General features: G+C 33.0%; 3 protein-coding genes and 2 long non-coding RNA genes across 6 annotated transcripts; 3 read left to right on the top strand and 2 right to left on the bottom strand.

The window, feature by feature from the left end:
• Nucleotides 1-2,979: 2,979 nt before the first annotated feature.
• Nucleotides 2,980-4,156, top strand: LOC107961369 (uncharacterized). Its single transcript, XR_001701272.2, has 2 exons — nt 2,980-3,437; nt 3,741-4,156. It is a non-coding gene; the product is annotated as an uncharacterized lncRNA (long non-coding RNA).
• LOC107961370 (uncharacterized) lies at nt 3,229-3,807 on the bottom strand. The gene is made up of 2 exons (XR_001701273.2): nt 3,670-3,807; nt 3,229-3,482 (listed from the first exon to the last, which is right to left on the bottom strand). It is a non-coding gene; the product is annotated as an uncharacterized lncRNA (long non-coding RNA).
• Nucleotides 4,157-7,551: 3,395 nt separating the features above from the next.
• On the top strand, nt 7,552-8,730 carry LOC107958923 (temperature-induced lipocalin-1). Its single transcript, XM_016894838.2, has 2 exons — nt 7,552-8,273; nt 8,395-8,730. The coding sequence occupies exons 1-2, from the start codon at nt 7,902-7,904 to the stop codon at nt 8,578-8,580; spliced, it is 558 nt and encodes a 185-aa protein (XP_016750327.1). The 5' UTR covers nt 7,552-7,901; the 3' UTR covers nt 8,581-8,730.
• Nucleotides 8,731-9,049: 319 nt separating this feature from the next.
• On the bottom strand, nt 9,050-13,625 carry LOC107958922 (VAMP-like protein YKT61). Its single transcript, XM_016894836.2, has 6 exons — nt 13,197-13,625; nt 11,522-11,619; nt 10,875-10,979; nt 10,681-10,746; nt 9,679-9,765; nt 9,050-9,300 (listed from the first exon to the last, which is right to left on the bottom strand). Exons 1-6 carry the CDS (start codon nt 13,387-13,389, stop codon nt 9,250-9,252), a joined length of 600 nt encoding a protein of 199 aa, XP_016750325.2. The 5' UTR covers nt 13,390-13,625; the 3' UTR covers nt 9,050-9,249.
• A 3,787-nt stretch (nt 13,626-17,412) lies between these two features.
• LOC107958924 (glycerophosphodiester phosphodiesterase GDPDL6) lies at nt 17,413-21,128 on the top strand. 2 transcript variants are annotated; one of them, XM_016894839.2, is made up of 10 exons: nt 17,414-17,576; nt 17,801-17,973; nt 18,056-18,352; nt 18,444-18,553; nt 18,634-19,132; nt 19,225-19,257; nt 19,341-19,622; nt 19,709-19,848; nt 19,928-20,399; nt 20,472-21,128. In XM_016894839.2, exons 2-10 carry the CDS (start codon nt 17,802-17,804, stop codon nt 20,780-20,782), a joined length of 2,316 nt encoding a protein of 771 aa, XP_016750328.1. In that variant the 5' UTR covers nt 17,414-17,576; nt 17,801; the 3' UTR covers nt 20,783-21,128. The 2 variants fall into 2 exon arrangements, with proteins under 2 accessions (XP_016750329.1, XP_016750328.1); XM_016894840.2 differs by having other exon boundaries at nt 17,413-17,973.
• Nucleotides 21,129-22,855: the final 1,727 nt, after the last annotated feature.

Here is a 22,855-nt window from a genome sequence, read left to right on the forward strand (position 1 = left end):
TTGGATGAAAAACTGTCATAAATAAGCATCAATAAGATAAACTGATGTCATTGATTCCAAGCTTCCAACAATCAAACTGTTAGTGTTATCTCTATTTTACCCATCACAGTATCACACAGAGTAAATCAACGTATTGGAGACACTGTTTAGACCTTAGAGAAATTGGCGTCTTAATCATCAAAGACTATATATTAAGAAAAAAAGGAGGTAGTTTCAGGGTTGGCTTCAGAGGACTAGGCCTAGAATTTGAGTCAATGACCCTAGAGAAACTAGGGTCCAATACATAAATTATTTGTTTACTTATCAGAGCTTCAAGAGGCAAAGATACGACATGCCCTCTCTGCATCCCACTGAGCACCTTGGATTAGTATTAGAATCTTCAATGAAATTCTCTGGCATCAACATTGTTCTAAATTTTTGGTAATTACTGATTTGCTTAAAGGACAACTAGGTGGCATTCAATATCAGGTTTAAGTGATAAGCAGAAAAAAGATTAATTATGTTAGGTCATTTGCTTTGAATTTATGATACCCTAAAACCAAGACCCTCGTTTGCATGTAGCAATAATTAGAAAAAGCCAACTGCAATGGTGGGGGCCCACAGGATCACTGCCCTGATCCCCTAAGAGCTTGTCCACTGAGGTCTTTTTGTCTTAGGATAGAAGCATATTGTAAGATGAAAGATATGAAGACAGAACAAAAGAATATCTCAGTTTTGATGTGATTTAATGGTGTTGCAGTATCTTATTTATAGTAATAACATTATATTCATCAGTTTAGTCAAATAGTAATTTTTTTAAAACAAATTTCTTAAATTTTCAATTCAATTAGAGACTGAAGTTTGGCAAGGACAGTAAACCTTGGTACCTTACACCATTAATTGGATGGGATACCAATTTAACTTTCTTTGATATTAAGAGCTTCAACCATACATTTCAAGGTTAGATGTTGATGAAATATTATCAAAACCAAAAGAAGAAATATAGCATTTAAAGTTAAAAAATCACAATAACAGGCATTTATTTTCTGGATTGATGCACCAACATAATTGAATTCTAGTTTGCCCCTAACCCAACCTACATATCTTACTCCATTAATGGTTTCCCTTTAATTGGGTGAAATATCAATTTTTTTTAAGAGCTTCAATCATATAGAGAAAGAAAAGAAAGTTAAATATATTTAGCAAAATATTACTAAAATCCACGTATGATGATTTGTGGGATATAAAGACTTACACATAAAGTTGTGCATGATAGATCATGTTTACTGATTGATTAAGACATCATTAGCTAAATAATGATTTTGAAAATCAATTGATACCTTATAATCCAACTGTATAACATAATTTTCTTGACAAGGCTAATGAGGGGAAATACCTTAAAAGAGAGCCAAAAGCAATGCTTTTATAACAGTAGTCTTTTGAATTTCTTGGCCAGCCTAGCAGGCATTATCTTTGGGTTTATGATAGTAGTATGTCGAAACCATTTTTAAAGAGTTTTGAAAAAAATGAGAATCGACTTTTAAAACGAAAGTTTGGAGTCACTACTAATTTTTTTTTATTTAGGTGTGATCAGACCATCTTGAGGTTGATCATTTTAATAAAACATTTGATTTATTAAAATAATAATTTTAAGTCTATAAAAGTTGAGAAAAAGGGTTCGAGAGTCAGTTACGCACAAGGAAGGGTTAGCACCCTCGTAGCGCCCAAAATTGGTACCAATTAATTATTTAATGTCCTATCGTTGAAAACTTAAGGAAAAATTGCCAAAATACGATTCCTTTAAAAATGTGTGATCACTCGAATTGAATTTCAAGATTCACTCGTTTCAAAGAAATAAAATACCACATCCAGCACGTTAGGACATGATATTTTAAGCCTCCAAAAATTGGGATCGCCTCAAAATTTCCCAAATAAGCAATTATAAAATCAGCTCAAAATATATTCACTTGGGTTACTTTAGGTAAAAAAGTAGTAATATGACATGGATAGATAATGAGAAACATACAAAGGATTAGGATACATGTAAAAGCGACATACCATATATTAAAAAAAACAATATTCACATTTGAAGGCTAATGAATTAAAAGCAAATTTAAAGAAGTTTCAAGCAAATTAACACAGACAATATGTGGCAAGTTTTAAAACTAACAAACAAATAAGTGACATAGAAGAAATGCAATTTGGAATTATCAATATGCAAACAACCAAACATATATACAAATCTTAAAGTAGCATACATGAAAGTTCGAAATAGATAAAAATAATTAAATAAAAATCATATATGAAATAATAATATTTGAATGAAATTTCAAAAGACATAATGTATATATAAAGAAAAGTGAATAACAAATAACATAGTATTTGTCAATCTAAATAAATAATATACATTAAAATGAAAATTTTATATATAAAAACAAAGATACTAGCATATGAAAATATTCAAAATAGATATAATATACCATTTAAAATAGGATCCTTGGAAGAAGATATACATACATAAAATAATATAAAATCAATAATATATATATGCATATAAAGAGAAAATATAAAAAAAATTAAAGGAAATATTTACATAAAATAATAGGAAATCAATAATGCATACTTAGAGTAAAAAAATATATAAGTTATGTATATACATGTATAATGGTATTGGATTGGACATCTATAGATCTTTAAATATAGGAATATATGAAATAAAGAAAACTTAATATAAATAAAATAATAAACACTAATAATATATGAAAGTGTTTGGGATAAACGTATATATATGTATATTAAGGTAGAAAAATAAATGTCATATAAATCCCTAAGGTATAAAACTATATAAAAGAATTTTAAATCCAATAATTCATATAATAAATTAAAGTAAAAAAAATCTTACCTAAATAAAATTAATTAAAAACAGTACATAATAAAATAATATATGAAAAAGATGAATAGTAAAATAAAAAAAATAAAAAAAAGTAAACTTAATTGAAAAAAATTAAAATCAAAGGATAATTAATAAATAAAATAAACCATGGAAAATGAAATAAGGATCGTAGCACAATGCGCTCAAATGCGCAGGGACTAAAAACGAAATTATTCCCAGCTTCAAAACGCAACATTTGCGCCAATTTCAGGGGAAAAATTTAAAAAAACAAAGAACATAGGGAAAGATCAAATTGAATGCAAGCGCGAAAGGAGAGGGACTGATTGCGCCAATTCCCCATTTTGAGCCAAAAGGGATGGGTACAGCACCAAACGGTGCTGTTTTATTTTGCTGTTAAAATCACTTTTTTGTTTTAAACATCATTTTCACCTTTGCATCTTTAAAAAAAAAAAAAAAAACTAAAAACTTTCAAAGGCTCTCTCATTTCTCTTCCCATTTTTGTCAGACGACGCCTCCATCAAAGATCCCACGTGCCATGGTCGCCGACGGCACGAGCACGACTCCGGTAAGACCCCTCCTCCCTCTCTTATACTTCATATTTGTATTAAATCTGAATGAAAAGAGGAGAAAGAAATAAAAAAAATAAAGACAAAAATAGAGTACAAGAAATAATCACCTTTCCAGTATTTTCTTGTGTGCTTTCTATTAATTTTTTTTCAATGTATTTTGTATGCAACTTGTGTTCTACCTCTTTGAGAAAAAGGAAAAAGAAAGGAAAAGAAAAACCCCCCACCCACCATCATTATTCGGGCTCTTTATAGCTAAAAATACAACCAACTTCTCTACTGTTTTTGCTATCTCCTCACAGGTATGGCGACGTGAGGTAGTCGTGGGCGTGCCAACGTAGAGAGTAGCGCACGAGTCTGAGGGACAACGTATGGCGCTTGGAAACTGACTTGGCTGCAGTGGCTGAAGCATTTAGGACTAAGGTTTTCTGCTTGGGTAGTGTTTTTTTAATTTGGGCTTGATTGAATTGGGTTTGAGGGTTGATATTTGGGATTGGGCCTGTGTAGTATTTGGGCTGGGCAAAATTTGGGCCCTACAGTAGTCTTTCATTGTATATAGTTTGAGTATAAAAAGATGGTTTATGGAGTAGTAGGAGGGGTTTTTTTTAAATAAACTGGGTTTGATTATTTGTCTCAGTTTTCTTACTGTTGTGTTGCTTTTATAGATATCATGTAAATAGTATCGATGATGATTTTGTATACACAAGCAGTTGGTACACATGACTAAAGTTGAGGGTTATGATGTTACCAAATTAAACAACAATACTCTACCAACAGGAATTCCTTTTATTTTTTTAATATTCAATAGGATTGCAATACGTAAATCTTAATAATGGTAAAAATTAATTTTTTTTATATTCTATATAAAACTCAATGCCATTAAATGGCATTTATCATTTCTTGACTGTATTTATTTGTTATAAATATAAATTAAAATTTGAGTATAATTTTTCTTCTTCTTCCATTCATATACATTTCATACTTCACATTTATCACATATATTATATGGTATATGGAGTTAGATAAAAAAATAATTTGTGATTCGATAAACAAAATAGAAATTCAATTCCATCATTATTAGATCGATTTGTATGATTCGATGAAAAATAAAATTTTTTGAGAAATGAGTTTTAGGATGAAAATGGAAAAATGTCTACGATACTTAAGTTGAAACAGATATAATTTAAGAGATTTTGTGAGTTCATTAATTGAGGCTTAATAGAAGAACTTTATAAATTTCCAACAATAAATCATCATGAAAATCTAACAACATTCGTAATGTATTTATAGTATATTTTTTTAAAACTTTTGCCTATAACAAAAAGCAAATTATAATGTATGCTACACCAAACCAAAATCTCTCTCTTCTTAACAATTTAAAACCAAAAAACCAAAACAACAATGGAAGTGGTGAAGAATTTGGACATGGGTGGTACGAGATAGCTTCATCCCCATCATGATCTCTATGTATAAAAATATCACCAATTTTACGTTGACTTGCATATTACAAGAATCTCTATGTTGAGCAGTGCACTTACAGTGAAGGAGGAAAATTATTTTATTTCTTTCGAGAAGGTACTTGATGACTTATATTCAAAAGAAATTAATTTGGTTATTATTTAATATCGATATATTCAAATAAATTTATGGATAAATTCTATTTTAATATATAAATGCCTTCAATATCATATAATTGTTTTACCAGTATCATAAAATCATGAAATTTATTTCCATACTTGCATCCAATGATATGCAACGTGCAGTTCTAACATATTTTGATGAACTCTTTTTTAAGAAATAATTGGCTTATATATAGTCGTTTTATTTATTTCCGCCAACAATTATTATTATTATTTTTGGAATTATCCACCACCAATTTGCTGTTTGTTAATCAAAGAAATTACCAAATGAGCAAAAACACTGACCAGAAAAAACAAATGAAAATATATCAGAAAGTGGGTAACATGTGAGGCAGCAGCAATGGTTGAACCCAAGTTGCGGATAGAAACTCCCTTGTATGATACAGATGTGAAATCTGTGAATACCCTCCTCCTTCCCTCTTATACACTTGGTATTTCTCATTGTCAAGAAACATGGACATCTGAACTGTGTTTTTTTTCTTCTGTTCCTTTCCTTGTACTACCAGACATGTGGTTTGGCTCAATTACGTAATCTCTTTCTCCAATCTTTTGAGCGGAACCCTTTTATCAAGCTTAACCACATGTGTGCCCCTTCCCTGATCCACAAACACCGATATCTGCTCCTCTTCATACCAAATCTACAACCTTCGTCGCGATTTCCCCAAGTAGCGAGATGCTGAACATTCAATATGCCAAGCAATGTGTTTATAGCCTTCATCGTCTGTGAAAAATTTGAAACATATGACAGATCCATTTCCCCCCAAATAATATAAGGAGTCACCGTCAGATACTGGGTTGGTAAAAGAAGGATTTGGGAATGTGGCAGAATGAACTGTGATCACAATCCAGTTCTTGTCACCTTGACCCAAATACCTACATTTATTACCCTTAGCTGTAAATGTCGGATACCAAATATTTTCCGGTTTGGGGAAGTGGGTGTACACTGTACCCGGAAAGCAAACGCTTCTATTTGCCTCAAATCAGGAACTTGAATCCTTGTTCTCGTGAAAGGTTGGAAAAATACGACTGAAGTTGGAGACTTTGTGACGAGAAGCCAACCTTTATTAGAGAACCTAATCTCACATCCTTCAAATTCCGGAATATTAATGCTATACGTCAAGTTGGTAACAGGATCATATAAATTATACCTTGCTCCCTTTTCTCCTCCTTGCCGAAACAAAAGCCATGGATATTTGTATGGAACACCTTCTTTATTCACCCTCCACTCCAGGGGATGGATCAAAATTCCCCAAATTTTGGATGCTGCTCGAAAATTGATTTGAGCGGCTAATGTGGGAAGATGTTGAAAGATTTATATTTGTAAGTGTGCCGGTAACCGAAACCATATGCATTCACTCCCACTCCCATTATTTGGATGGATCTTTTCACGTCCCATTATATGAAAATCTTTGTGCAACACCTGTATCTGACAATTGGATCTTGTATAAAGAACCACAACCCCCAACATTGAAACATTAGCAGTAAAGCCACTGTTAATAATTTGACAATTTGTAAGAACCATTCAAGTATTAATGTTGCATGTATAGGTCACACATGTTCCATAGTAACAATCTTTCATAGTCATTTCTTCACGAGGCACCACATTGTCTCTGGAAGAAGAATTACAATCTTGAGCATGGCTACAAGAAACAGAAATAACATGAAGTTTGTAATTAAACTAGATTAGTTTACCTACTAGTATCTTCAAGTACCTCCAGATCAAATGCATCCAACTCAAAGCACACAGGTCGAGTAATCGAGAAAGAAGCTGATCGCAGGGCCTCCTTTTTTGCTCTATTTTTTTCTCTAACCACAAATTCATTTATCTTAATCACCACCTCTTGGCAGCTATCGTCATAAAAATGATATTCAACCCTTTTGGAGTATATTATGACAACACCAAGGTAGAGATATGCTAATAATATGCCAGAATATCAAGCTGGTTTTGCAAAGTATTATCTGCAACACCATAAAAACCGTGATTTATGGAGTATAAAAAGATGATTTATGGAGTAGTAGGAGTTTTTTTTTTAAATGGGTACCTACTTATTTGGCCAATTGATCTGGATTTCACTTTGATTTGATTCTGTCTCACTTTTGTTACCGTTGTGTTGCTTTTATAGATTTTATGCAGAGAGCAAGCAATTGGTACAGACTTCACATGATTAAAGTTGAAGGCTATGATGTTAGCAAATTTAAACAGCAATACCCAAGAGCAAAACCATCATGAAAATCTAAACATCATTCTTATTCGTAGTATTTTCGATTTTCTACAAAATGGTTACACCCAAGTTTTAGTTTGGGCTTATAATAAGCAGGCCCATCGCAAGCCTTGCCATAGATTATTTAATTCTCTGCTCAACTGAATTAACGGTAGTATAGCTTCGGAATTGAACTCGGGAAAAAGCCCAAAGCTGCTGCTGTTAAACTGTGTCTTTAAAATTTCAAATATTGTTTGATTGTAAGTTAACTGAAAATTCAGCTGAAATGGACTAATTATTGGACTGTTCTTACCATTATTTTGCTTTACTTCTTCCTTAAGTTTGCTTCTAATATGATCCATAACCCTTTCTATCTCCATAGACGGCCCAGAAGCTTTCATGTGCATCTGGTAATCTCAACCATTCACATATTTACATACATACACATGAAAGGCCCTTAGTCCTCCACGTCTGACTTTAGAACTTTCTTTGCATCGCCCCATTTTCCTTTTAAAGTTTTGCCAATATTATCAGGAATCGGCAAAAAGCAGATTACAGGCTATCCTAAAACCCCATCCAAAATCTTCTTCTTAACTATCTAAAAGCGAAAAACCCAAAACAAATGTCCCAGAAAACAATGGAAGTGGTGAAGAATTTGGACATCAAAAGATACATGGGAAGGTGGTACGAGATAGCTTCATTCCCATCAAGGTTTCAGCCAAGGAATGGGGTGAATACAAGGGCTACCTATACTTTGAATGAAGACGGAACAGTGCATGTGCTTAACGAGACTTTCACTGATGGCAAAAGAGGGTTTATAGAAGGCACTGCGTACAAGGCGGATCCCCAGAGTGATGAGGCAAAGCTGAAGGTGAAATTCTATGTTCCTCCTTTCTTGCCCATCATTCCCATCGTTGGAGATTACTGGGTTTTGCACCTTGATGATGATTATCAGTATGCTCTCATTGGTCAGCCTAGCAGGAATTATCTTTGGGTATGCCTTTTATCCTCTCGTATCTCCGTTGTAGCCATTGGAGCCCTTGATTCTTCAAATGGATTTACACTCAATTTGCTAAGACAAAGTGTTGGGTTTTTTTGTTCTTTCTTTTTTGTAGGTATTGTGCAGGCAAACACATATGGATGATGAAATCTACAATCAGCTGGTGCAGAAGGCTAAAGATGAGGGCTATGATGTGAGTAAATTGCACAAGACCCCACAAAGCGATCCTCCACCTGAAGGAGATGACACTCCCAAGGACACCAAAGGCATTTGGTGGATCAAATCCCTTTTAGGCATGTAGGAAATTAAGAAAATGTTTGTATTCATGGTTTCGTGGGACGCATGAAAATATATATTCCATATCTTGTCTTTGCTTTGGAAAGATATAGGTCGGTTTTCATGCTTTATCCATTTAAAAGGTCACCTAATTCCATATCTTATTCAAGCGTAACACTTTGTTCTGGCATGGATCATATAATGGTTCAGACAAGCGCTTAGCATGAACATATTTACTTTGCCATTGCCTGGCCCTAGGCTGGGTAGAAAATGAATTGATTGCCATTTCAGTCTTTGTTAGTGGTACTGAGTTGACATCCATCATTTGGGATCTTGCAAGCCATCCTAGTAAGGCTAACATCTGCAATCAGTGAACCCAAGACCCGACCAAACATCTAGACATCCTTTGAATCTTGGAAGAGTATTCTGTTAGCATTTTCCAAATACAACCATGAAGATTGATATGACACACCCCCCCCCAAAAAAAAAAGAGATTTGAGCAAATAAGAAATAAAATTTACTAGTACTTAGAAGGCACGTTGCAAGTGTTATATAATACATATATGTATGTATGTATATGAAAATCATCCTTTTGAATGTTTTGGTTTCACTTCCCTTTTCGTACAGTACCATTAGAGCTTTCAGTCACCAGAACAGGTGAAAGCATCATAGCACATCTGCTTTCTCTGGAAGGTTACAGTAAGGTACAGCATTGATTGGTTCTCTTGGCCTGCTTGTAGAACATCTGTTTTAACAAGCATACGTAGATTAAGATGATAAACTGTTAACAAAATCGAAATGCCACATGCCTACCATGTTCCGGAGCATTTGAAGACAAAATATGGGTATACTGACTTGCCATACAGTATACATAACAAAAAGTTCCAAAAGGACATGATAAGAAAGAAGCAGGAGGGGACAGAATAACTAATACTAGAAGGGCGACTACTAATAAATATTATATCTTTAGAAAAGAGTCCTGAACCCTTGGTTTCAAGGACAAGTTTCAATCCCAGGCAACTATATATATATTGATGAACGGGATAGAAAGAAAGGCCTCCCGATGCATATGCAAAATTGCAAATTGGTGAATGTATAGTGGAATTAAGTCTTGCACATGTACCTGAGATGCCGCACTCAGATCTGAACTCTTCTCAACTAAACTGTCCAGCTTCTCACCTCGTTCAAGTACACTATCAATAGTTTTATGCTGCATCATTTCAATCAATGAGAGAGGAATAAATAATCAATCATATGCTCACACAACATTAAACTTCTTTCCACATTTCATCTTCAAGGTACATATTAAGCAGCAGAAGATAACAGAAAATCACACAGGACTTGAAGAAAATACAAGGAAAGAATATATTAAACTGCTTGAAGTTTCAAACAAACCACTAGCTAGCAAATATTCCTTGACAATCCTTAAGTTGAGAAAACAGACAGCACTTATTAGCTGCTTGGTGTGCCAAACAATCGAAACTGTGATGGATATATAATCAATTTTGCAAGGAGTTACAGCCAGGTATTAGAAAATAATTGCAAGAACTAATTTTCACAAACCACAAATAAAGAATGGAACCTAGGTTCACCTCATTTGGCAGTAAGCATAGACTTTTTCTTCTATTCTAAAAAGCCACTTGGCAGTTCATATGACCTAAACTTACAACACCTCTCTTTCCACCAAATGACAATAGCCTAGAAGAATAATTTTAGCAAACTCATTTAGGCACTTTTCCAGTCATTTCCCTGACAAGAATATGGAGGGGGGGAACAGCTTGAAACCAATAGACTTGCAAGTTGCATTCTTATAATCCAACTGAAAAAGCACACCGTTCTTAATATCACTCCACTTAAACAAAATCAATGATAACCTGAACTAGTTAGCTATTTATAAACAAATCTTTCTGTGACACCTTATCATTTCATCAGAAAAAGAGAAAAAGCATTCATGATAAAGCATGTGTTTTGCATGTTACAGTACAAAGTAAACATTCACAACGAATATGAAACTGCCAACAAAATGATAATTAGAAGCTGAAGATTAAATGGTATGATAGCTGAAAGCTAAAGGTATAGCACAAAAAAAAATCAAATCCATGCAAGAACAACTCGAAATTCTTACAAGGATGATTTTAGTTTCATCCAACTCCCTCTGTATTTTCAATAATTTATCTGCCTCTGCAGGGTCCTGAAGATGGAAAGACGGTTAAAAAAAAGTTATCTTCAACAAATGGTTTCCGATATGAATTTGAAAAGTATAATTCCACATCCCAAGTTAAAACTCAAGAATGAGAAATTGAGGAGGAAAACAGATACCTGAAATTTAACCAGAGCTTCTTCCAGGTAGGGCCAAGATTGAGTACTATCAGCTTGCACGGTTCTCCATGATTCCCCAAAATTTTTCAGATATTCATCTAGCACCTGCAAAACATTATCATTTGAAATTTATTAAAGAAACCACAGAAGCTACAAACTCGCAGATAAACTTCACAACAAAATTAGATGCATAACAAATGTGATAATATGTGATCCAAAGACTCTTGACATCATCTTAAACTCTTACTCCAATATCTTCCTCCACCCATTATCTAGTTATCACTATCAGATGCAAAGAGAAGAGGCAACAACCTTCATCTATCTATCCACAATACAAAGAGCCTAACCATATCCAACATATGAGCCAAGTATCAGCATAAACATACATGAGTCACTAGTGAACATCAATCAAAAACTAATAGTATTTAAAAGAAATTTTGTAATCGTTACTGATACTAGTTATATAATCTTGAAACAAGACAGTTCATATGAAAAAGTAGTAAGAACCCAGTAAATTTGAACTTAGTTCTCACTTCTCAGTACAACTAAAAGCAAAACACCAATATTGCAATTAATAAGATTAGATGATATTGAAGCTTAAAGAAAATCATTAAGACAAAGAAAAAATAAAGCTGCAGCTCGTTTACCTGGTTGAGAAGCGAAAAAGCACTTCGAACAGGATAGTGGTCATCCATAAATCCCAAGGCAACAAGTCCATTTCTGTTGTAAGCGTGTACCTTGTACTCTAAATTAACAACGCCAAACAAAAAAATTGGAATGAAGAAAAAAATACACCATAATATTTACTCATACTCAACCAGATCATCTTTTCAAACCCAAAACAGAAATGAAGTCCACAAAAATAAAAGAGAGGCTCATCCATATAAAGTCAAATACTAAAATCTTTACTAATTGTGAGAAAACACATTGGAATGACAATTTTTTACTACCAAAATTGCAATTTTAGAACATATAGAAAAATTCAAAATCTAGAAGAAGAGAGAACACAATAACTCCAGATGCAGATGCTGAAAAGAATATTTGGTCATATCTCCAGGAACTCCACGAGTAAGACAGCAGATGCTGCTAAGATTTTGCTTCCTAAGGAAGGGGTCCCTGTATCTAAGAATGCAGGGGAATTAACAGAGGAGTCTGGTGATGGAAGTAATAGAGTTCATTCAGGTATCAATAAGGATGACTCTATCAGAAATTCTAAACTTGATAAGGTAGACTAAGCTTGTAGGAAGGATGGTGGTTGCAATAAGGCATGAAAATAGAAAATCCTGGATCATTGAAGAGATTTTCTATACTGAACAACACACTTTCCTTTAATGACACAGACCAGCTCTAATCCTGGACAGAGCAGTATCAATAATCAATGCCTGGATGATCCGGATCATGTTAGTGGGGGAAAGAAGTGATCTTCAAATCACCAATAAAACATAGGACAGCAGCAACAGTAATTAAAGGTTGAAAGGAATCCTTAAAGAACAAAGAGAGTAGGCAGTTTGGAAGGGGGGGAAAGCAGGTTAAGGCAGTTTAACCTGCCTTAGGGATTGTTCCTTCTCCTCCTACATGAAATATATTTTCTCGAGAGTCAGAGGACTTAGTTACCCTCCGAAGCAGAAAAGAAGAACATATAGAATAAGATGTTTAAAATTTGAACAACTTTTTCCCCCCTTGAGTCAAGGGTGAAATAGCACAAAAATTTGCAACCGTGAAGAGGGTATTTTAGGGATGAAAAATACATCACAACTATTTAGATGCTTAAAATGGAAGAATATGGTTACTGTAGACGGATAATTTGCAGGTTGACTAGGTGGGCAGTTACTTATCAAGGTATCACTTGCTTTGATTAATTTTCAAAAATTGTGCATTTCATCAAGCTATGATAGAAGAAAGCTTTAGAAGCATCATCTTTGCTATGTGAAGGTTCTTTTGCCGATGTTCCTAGGTTATTGGAAGGACTATGGAGACAAGGAAATATTGGAAGTATCTAGTGGCACAGATGAAACCGATATTTATGAAAAGAAACATATACTAGCAAAGTGTTTTTTTCTTTCTTGAATTCAATAAAGTAAGGCAGTAAATGCCAAAAAAAAAAAACCTTAAATTAGTAATTAAATGATCCTTTAAACTTGTGCCTATAACCTAACTGCATACTCTATGAAAGTTCAGATTTTAAAGCGTATAAATTGCTTCTTGGATAAATATAATCAAGTACTTGTTAAAAAGAAATCCAAACGCGGTGTAATTTAATCTAATCGCCACAAAAATCGATAATCATCAAAACAAATACAAAATTAAGTAAGTTAAACGGACCTTCGTGCTGGACGGACTGGCGCTGGCCGGGAGGTGTACGTTTGGCGACGGTTCGAGCAACAAAGACGATAAACTCCCTCACGCTTGACCTTTGGAAGTAACCGAAATGGCTCACATCAGTTGCGTTCGCTAATATGATCGGATCAGATCCTTCTGGGTTGCACTTCAACACCAATAACGACGTGATCTTCATCTTTCCCTTTCTCCCTTAATTTTCCACACAAAAAGAAATGATAATATTAATAATAAAATTTCTTTCTTTTCTTCTTCTCTATCTGCTATAAATTCTTGTTCTTTGTTCAACCGTTTTTTGCCTCTTGAGATTCGAGGTAAGGGAGAGTAGGGAATAAGTATCTGGTGAAGTCGAGCTTTTTCTCAATTCTTTGCAATCGCTTTGGCTAGCTCGCATCTAATTATGTGCCGACAAAAATAAAAGGTCAAATTCTACTTGTACCTGATAAATTATAGTAATTTTTTAATTTTAAATTTAATTCTGTAATAATTAATTTTGTTTAGTTAAATTATGGTATTAGTTTTGTATTATGCTTAAAGTTATAAATTTGTCTATATTTTCTTATTGGATCATTTTTTATTACAATATTTTTTAATTTTAATTTAAATACAAATGACAATCACTAAATCTATTTTTTTTTTTTTGAAAATAACGGAACTTATCTTAATAAATTTAATACGTACCATTAGGTCAGATTAAATTTTGCAAATTCTAAAAGCACAGAGACTGTATATGACTAAATTAAAGTATAGATACTAAATTCACAATTTATACAAAATATAGGGCTTAATACCAAAATTTCACCAAAAGAAAATGCGATTTTCCGAAGTTGAATACATTACGGCCGTTGATCTGTATGGTCCTATTAGAATCTAGTGTTATAGGCCGTTTGATTTTTTTCATTAAGTGTAAGTACTTTTCGAGCTAGACCCGTCCGGTCCCAACTAACTTAAAAAGCTTGGGCTTAATTAGCCCGCTTGGAAGCTAACCGGCATAGCCCAATTTAAGAAGTAAGGTTTTGTTTTTGATTTTCACAATTAAGGGGTTTTTAATAAGAAAATGAAATAAATAAAACTAAGAGGTTAAAATCAATTATTTAAACCGATGGTTTGACGACTGTTGTTTTGTTGTACCGATGGTGTATGGTTAATTCATATGTATGGTTAAAATCAAGTATTCCATAATTTTTATAGAATATATATTAATTCATTAATTATATTTAATGGTGTATAGTTAACCAAGGTAGTTGTTATCGCATCGACGGATACATCATTTTTCTACTAGAATTTATATGTATTATTAGTCTACAATTAAAACATTATTTGGCTATATAAAATATTTATCAATAAACTTCACAAATAAAATTTCATCATTTAACAAATTTAAAATAAAAACAAAAAAACATTTCAACATTAAACAACAAAATTATCCACAACATTATTTTAAAAAATCTACAATATGATCACCCTATACTAAATATGTAAAATGAAAATCAAATTAAAACATACACATAAAGTTAGATAAAAAAACACTTTTGAGGTAAAAAGCACTATTTAGATAAAAAAATATTGTTAAACGAGATGTTTTTGAGTTTATTTTTTGGTGAATTACATTAATAGGGCAAAACTCAAACAACAAATGCAACTAGCATAACTCAAACTCAAGCCACACTTAAGATGATGAACACCCTTGGCCATTAGGCCATCACATGGGGTTCATGCTTGTGAGTTTTTTAAAAGTGTTTTGGGGGCAAAAAAAGTCTTTGCAAGAGCACTTTTTAAACCAAAAGCAAGAAATAAAAAACTTTAGTTTTAGCTCAAACTTTTTGACTCAAAAACACTTTAAAAAAAATAATTTTTGAAAAGTAATGGTAAACTAAGTATAATTTTAATTAATAAAAAAACATTTAAAAATTTTGATAAAAAATAAAAAAATATATTTATTTTTAGTATTATTTATCATTGATATGTGCCTAATATTTCGACCAATTCAACCAGAACTGTCTGAAACAAATTGATACAATTTATACAAACTAAAATTAATATAAAGAAAATATCGTGTTATGACCTGATAGGTAAGCTAGAGTATTCGCCTCCCCAAATTTGACTTAAGTTTAATGCTAGTACTTTACCCTCTTTTAAAAAAAATTAACACCAACGTACAGTGAGCAATGCGGAAGAGATTGCATTGCAGTTAACTCCATTATATCTTTGAAAATGTCGAAGGGATTGCATTTTGTTCTCTGCTACTAAAAATATATGTAAATTAGTTCATGTTTGTTAGATCAAAGAGTAAACTTATCAACTTGATTAACTAAAAATATCTATTCGATTAAGATGTCAGTGCGTGTATGTGTATATGCTATATTATACGTCGATAACGGCAATAGAAATGATTTGCAAAGCAATAAAAAAGAAAAATAAGAACACACAGATTTTACGTGGAAAACCCTTATCGGGAAAAACCATGGGCAAAGGAGGAGAAATTTACTAATATTCAAAAATCACAAATATAAGAGCAATTCGATTACACCTATTTTATGGGTTAAACAACATTGTTATAATCAATGTCTAATAGAAGAAGTATAGTACTATATTGATTCAACTTATGCTGCATGACCCATATCTATTTTTTTCTCTAACAAGTGATGAAATCCGAGTCACACAACTCTAACCCCATATATGGGTATATTTCAATTCTTTAAACATGTTATTTGTGTGTATATAAATTTTTTATAATTTTAAAAAATTATTATTTATAGTGTCTTATATTTCTTAATAATTTTCAAATAGTTTTTAATAATATTTAATAATTATTTAAAAAACAATCTAGAATGAACCTAGATAAATGATTGCCCAAGTTCATTCGAAGTTGAACAACTATTTGTCCAAGATCATTTTTAGATATTGTTTTTAATAATTTTAAAATATTTTATAATTCTTAATAAATTTTAATCAATTCTCCATGTTTTATAATTTTTGAAAAACCCTGTCTAGGATGAAATGAACAGGGATAATTATTTGTCTAGGTTCATCTTAAAAGTGGATTTTTAAATAATTATAAAAATTTATTTATTTTTAAAATATTATCATGTCAGCATAAGGTACGAGAGGTTTAAATTAAAAAGATTTTAAACATAATAATTTGTTTACTCTTTCATCTAGCATGTTGGGATTAATTTACTCGCATTTTAAATATGGCTAGCTATTACCATTTAAATTTATTATAATTACAAAATTTATATCTGCTGGGAAAATTTGAAGGTATTGCTTTAAAAAATCCGTAACTTAAAAAGTTAAAAAAAAGTAATTTATAATTGATAACTGGAAAAACTAGACATTATCATCAATTAGTCCATTACAAAAACGTTACCACAATTAGTCCGAATGATATATTTTAAAGGAATAAATTTAAAAAGATTTAATGTAGGATTGTATACATAAATTTTAATTTGGTATAATTATATATGTGAAACTCTAATAATGGTTCAAATGTATACTTGAAACTTTAATATTAATTTAATCATGCATATTTAAAGAAATAAATACATCAATTTATTTTTATATTTGATAAATATAATTATTGATGTATGCAATAAATCAAAATTTTCATGTATAAATTTGTATAAAATCAAGGTTTTATTGATATGACTAACAAATCAATTGAGCGACGACACACAGTAGCACTATGTACATTATGCTGATGTGGCAAAATACTATGTTAGTAAATATTTAAAAAATAAAATTCCAAAAAAATACATATTTTTAATTTCATCTGTAAGGGCTTGGGTGCAAATAAATTTTTTTTTACCAGGTGATATGAGTGAAATCAAATGGTATGCGGTCGATATTGATTAAAATTTGCACCGAAACAAAATTTAAAGTTTGTTATTTTATTTTATTACCGGGATGACAGGTAGTATGGGAACGAAATTGCCTAGCATGAATTATATTTGTGAAGGTTATTGAAAAATATTTTATATTAAAAAAAAGCATAAATGATGTAGCAATACAAATGAAAAGACAGTAGCTGTAGGGTACAACAATACTAAGTAGTTGGTGTTAAGCCGTGATTTGCCGGTTATTAAGTCATATTGTTGTCTAAAAATGAGGAACAAGAATAGGAAATAAACAAAAGGCCAATTCCAAAAGGTGGTTCACTAAAATAAATTGTGACCAGCTATCAATGCGAAAAACTTGTAATGGAGTTGTCAAAAACAAAATTTTAAACCAGTTAATCTCTCTCTACCTCATCCTTTTTTGTTCCTTTTTATTGCATTGCATTGCATTCCCTTGGAGAGTTTCTTTCATAGTTTATTAGAAACTTGAGGGGGGAATGTTTATATAATTAGTGAATTGTAAGTTCAGGTAAGTTGATTTCTCTTCATATGTATATTAATGTTGAATGATGATGATGTTTTTTTTTTCTTTTTAATGGTTTTGTTGTTATGTGTGATCTTAGATTTATGCGTTTTGAGAGAGGTGTTTTCAGATGAAACGAAATAAATATTTTAAGGGAAAGAAAAATAACGTATGGGGCTGTTATATTTTGGCTAGTGCATTTAGGTATAATCTTGAAAGCAAAATTGCAGGATGTTTGGTGGCAAAATGATCAGGTTTTTGGTTTTAATTTCCCTGTTGGTCCAAGTCACTTGGGCTCAAAAGGGTGGCCAACCTGCAGTCGGAGGCGGTGGTGGTGGAGGGCAAGAAATGGCGCCTCCTCCTAAGCCTCTGGCTCTTATGAAGAAATGGCCAACATTAAGCGGTAACGTAACAGTTGCTCTAGTTTTAGCAGTAGAACCTTGCCTTTCTTTTCTAAGCAAATAATAAAAATGGTGGGTTTCCAGGTTACCCGCCCCTTGTAATTGCTCGAGGAGGATTTACAGGGCTTTTCCCAGAATCGTGCCCAACCGCAATCGACATGGCCTTGAGTTCAGCAGCTACAGATTTGGCTTTGCTCTGCAATCTGCAGTTAACGAAAGACAACGTTGGCTTATGCGTGACGAGTATCAACCTTGAAAACACTACAAACATCGAAGACTCCTTTCCAAATGCTTCCAAAACTTACAAAATCAATGGAGAAGATGTTAAGGGCTATTTTGCTATGGATTACCCATTTAAAGCATTAAGGGATAAGGTCACAAGTAAGTGTCTCAAATTCTTCTTGTCCCCCAAGAATATATGTTTTGCTAAGGATTACCCATCTAAACAGCTTCTTTTTTTTTTCGCCAACAGTTGTCCAAAATATATTGTCTCGAACAGATGCGTTCGACAATACAAGTCCGCTGTCTACTGTTGAGGAGGTTTTGCAGGCTAGGCCGCCGTTGTTTTGGTTGAATGTTCAGGTTTCAAATTTCTCCCCGACCGACCTGTTCTCTTGTCAGCAGCTAATAATATGGTCTCACCACCTGTTTCTGTATTGCAGTACGACAGTTTCTATGATGAACACAAACTCAGTATGTCGGACTATATTGAAAACACTATTGGATTTCACAGCATACAATACCTTTCATGTACCGAGATTGGTTTCTTGAAGAAAATGGCGAAGAAGGTAACCAATGACACAAGACTGGTCTTGACGTTCCTCAGTCCCGATGCAATCGAGCCCACGGAGAAAAAAAAATATAGCGACATATTGAAGAATCTCAAGGCCGTCAGAGCCTTCGCATCTGGAATTCTTGTTCCAAAGGAATATATATGGCCCCTTAATGCAAATGGCTACTTGGCACAGCCCACTACCCTTGTGGCTGATGCTCACAAGCATGACCTAGAAGTCTTTGCTGCTGCTTTTGCAAATGATATTCCAGGAAGTTACAATTACTCTTATGATCCCACAGCTGAGTACTTGCAGTTCATTAGTGATCCAAACAACACGGTCGATGGGTTCGTTACGGATTTCAGCCAGACAGCTGGAAACGCCATTGGTGAGCTTATTAACTGCTGTTTGAATCCAAGCTAGTTGTTATATGCTCGCTCGTTATTAACATTTATATAATAAATCGTCTTTTTGATGCAGGATGCCTTGCAGGTAATGACACCGACAAGAAAGGTAAATGCGTGCTAAGTTTGAATCCTTCAAATAAGCACCATACCATTATATATCGATACACTAATGATTTTGTGGCTTTACAGTGAATGCTTTGATTATAACACACAATGGAGCAAGTGGGACATATCCTGGTTGCACTGATCTGGCTTATGAGCAAGCTGTGAAGGATGGAGCCGACATAATAGACTGCTCAGTCCAGATGTCGAAAGATGGAGTTGCCTTCTGTTTAGATTCGCCTGATTTGACAAGGGACACTACAGCAATGTCTACCTTCCTCACTCGTGCTGTCTCCATCCCTGAAATTCAGAAGGAGAAGGGAATTTTTTCGTTTGATCTTACATGGACCGAGATCCAGAGCTTGAAACGTAAAACTCATTTTTTAACACAAACACATAAGTTAAACGTCCTGTTAGCAGTGTGACTAATGTATATGTTGGTTTTTATTCTTCAGCTAAAATGTTTAGCCCTTTTTTACAACACTCTGGGTTAGAGAGAAACCCTGAGGCCAAAAACAAAGGAAAACTCATCTCACTTAGTGACTTTTTGGGGTTTGCTAAAACAAAACCAGTTGGAGTTTTGATCAGCATAGAAGTAAGATATATTATAATCAATTGACCAATACGCAAAAAAATATATCTGCAAATCCTGACACTGATCGCTTCCTCACCAGAATGCTCGTTACTTGGCATCGAAGAAGCATCTTGACGTTGTAGATGCAGTGACCAAAACCTTGAAAAATGCAAGCTTAGAAAATAAGCAAGTCATGATTCAATCAGACGACAGTGCGGTGCTATCAAAGTTTAAAGGTGAGTCTGGTTACAAAAGATTGTTCCGGTTCGAGGAGATCAGCGGGGTATCTAAACAGGCAGCCGAAGAGATCAAGAAATACGCTGATGGAGCTGTGTTATCCAGACGTTCCTTGATAGACATCGACCTTGACTACACCACGCAACAAACCAATGCTGTCAAGGAACTGCACGACCACAACGTCTCGGTTTACGTCTATGTTATGAGGAATGAATTTGTTCATATCCCTTTAGATTACTATGCAGATCCCACAATAGAGATTGCCACTTATGTTATAGACGTAAAAGTTGATGGGATTGTAACCGAGTTCCCTAAAACTGCTAGCAGATATTTGAGTGAGTGCAAAAAAAAAATACAATTGTTTCCATGCTATGCTATTTATCTAACTCGGTTTTTGGTGGTTGCAGGGAGCACGTGTTCGGACATTGATGCAGAGTACTGCATCTTAGCATCTCAACCAGGCGGACTCCTAAAGATACTTCCTAAGAGTTTACCGGCAACAGCGTTCCCATCAAGTCCCCCACTTGAGATTAAAGATATTGTTGACCCTCCACTACCCCCGGTAGGCGCTGTCCCTGTTCTTGATTCCAAACCTCCGCCGCAGGGTCCCCCTGGTGCACAAGCGCCAGCTCCTTCAAGTGGCATGGCGGTTGCGGCCAACTTTGGTTTTAGTCTGGCTGCATTTATGGCACTCGGCTTGCTATATATGGGGCACTGAACTTTATAACTCTAATTTCGTGATCCATTTATATCCCCTGGTTTGTACAATTCTGCACCTAACAGCTGAATTCACCTTGAATATATGTACATGTACACCAAAATGTTGAGAAAAATAATTTTAAAATAAATAAAATCTTATCGGATATTACAAATTTAGGTAAATAACTTACTCAGTTAGATAAGTTGTAAGCTGTACAGTTAAATACCATTAGTAATGAAACAAAATGCTGACTTTGTCATCTTTGATTACAGAAATAATAAGGCATAATTGTAAAAAAAATACCCTCAACATTTAGGGGTTTTTGATTTTGTGCCATCGACTTTTTCACAGTTTGGCAATTAAAGTTTTTTTTTTTTGAGATTCCACAGTTTAGAGTTTTTTTTCAGATTATTTATTTATTTATTTTATATTTAATTCTTTTTTGACACGTCATCGTCAACCTTACATGCCACATAGGCAGCTCTATTAACCGATATTTGACTAACATTCAACTGACGTTTCCCATTAAAAATGGACTGATTTGTGGAAAAATCGTTATATTGGGGGCCTCAATGTAACACTTTTAACCCGTCTCCGATGCTGAATTAAGGTTACAAAGTATTACGGTGCATATCGGAACATTTAACATCATTTAATCATACAAATATTGAATTTTAAATCAAAAATCCATATCTAACATCATTCATAAAATACATACATTTACGAGTTTTATATCAAGTATACGAGACCTAAAAATGACTTTGAAAATAACTAAGAAGCAATCTGAATCAAATCAAAAATCGTGAAAAATTTTGAAAACAGGGTCATAAGGCCATGTGGTCATGTCGTGTGATAGAGCCCATGTAACTGTCCAATTTTTAGTGGTGTCGAAAACAGTGATCCGAGATCACTAAATCTGACGAATGAGTTCGAAAATTTTATTAATTATTATTTATGAGTCAAGTGTGATTTTAGAAATATTTTGAATTGGTGATTTATGTTTTAGAATAAGTTATTAGGTAAATGGTTTCGAAAATGAGGAATCGAGACCTCGATTTCATAAACCGAGCCTTAAATATTTTTTTAAATATTTAAGGAGTGTCATTGATTTAGTATTAAATTTTCGTTAGAAAATTTTAACATTTTGATAGTTAATTAATTAAAAAGAACTAAATTGAAAAAAGTGTAAAACTTGCTAAAATGATTAAATAGCTCAAGTGTTAAATGAGAGAGGACTTAAAAGGAAAATTATCCTAAAGATGATGACTTGGGCGGAATAGGCAGAAAAAAAAATCAAAGAATCAGGTGAAATAAGGGCAAAATTGAGAAAATCAAAATATTTAGCTTACAAATTGAAATAAAAAGAGAATTCTAGAGAATTTCTTCATAATTCTCAGCCAAAAACACCATTGAAGAACCCTTAAGAATCTGGTTTTCATATTTTGCTACATGTGAGTTCAATTCTTGCTCTTTTCTTAAAATTTACTTTTGCAATTAGGTCCAACTATCTAATTCATTAGTTTTTTATTTTATGGGTAATTTTGAAAGTTACCATTGATGAGTGCTGGATGTTTATGATGAATTAACATGGAATTGAAGCTTTAATTTTATTATATGATGATTTTATCAAGTAATTTTAATAGAAATTGATTTTAGGACTAGATTGTAAAAAAGATTAAATCTTAGGATTTGATATTAGATTCAGTTTATCAAAGGCTGTAAGATAGTCTAGAATAGTTAGATAAAGTATTAATTGAGAAAGATTAGCTCATTTGATGGGTTAATTGATGAGGGACTAAATTATAAAAATTGTAAAAGATGGAGTAATTGTGTAATTTTAAAATTTGAAGGGTATAAATTGTAAAGTGGACTGAAATTGAAATGTATGCAAATGAATGAAAAATTTTACATTTTAGATCAAGAGACTGTAGACCAACGAGAAAAAGGAAAATTAGCCGAATACTCTCTGAACTACTACAAATTTCACAATTGAGCCCAGGTAAGTTCGTATGGTTAAAATTTAATTTTAAATGTTAAATTTATTAATGGTATTTTAAATGTTAAATTGATGAATGTAATATGTATTTATTC

The sequence above is a fragment of the Gossypium hirsutum genome, chromosome A05, assembly GCF_007990345.1.
Source record: "Gossypium hirsutum isolate 1008001.06 chromosome A05, Gossypium_hirsutum_v2.1, whole genome shotgun sequence".
Lineage (NCBI taxonomy): Eukaryota > Viridiplantae > Streptophyta > Magnoliopsida > Malvales > Malvaceae > Gossypium > Gossypium hirsutum.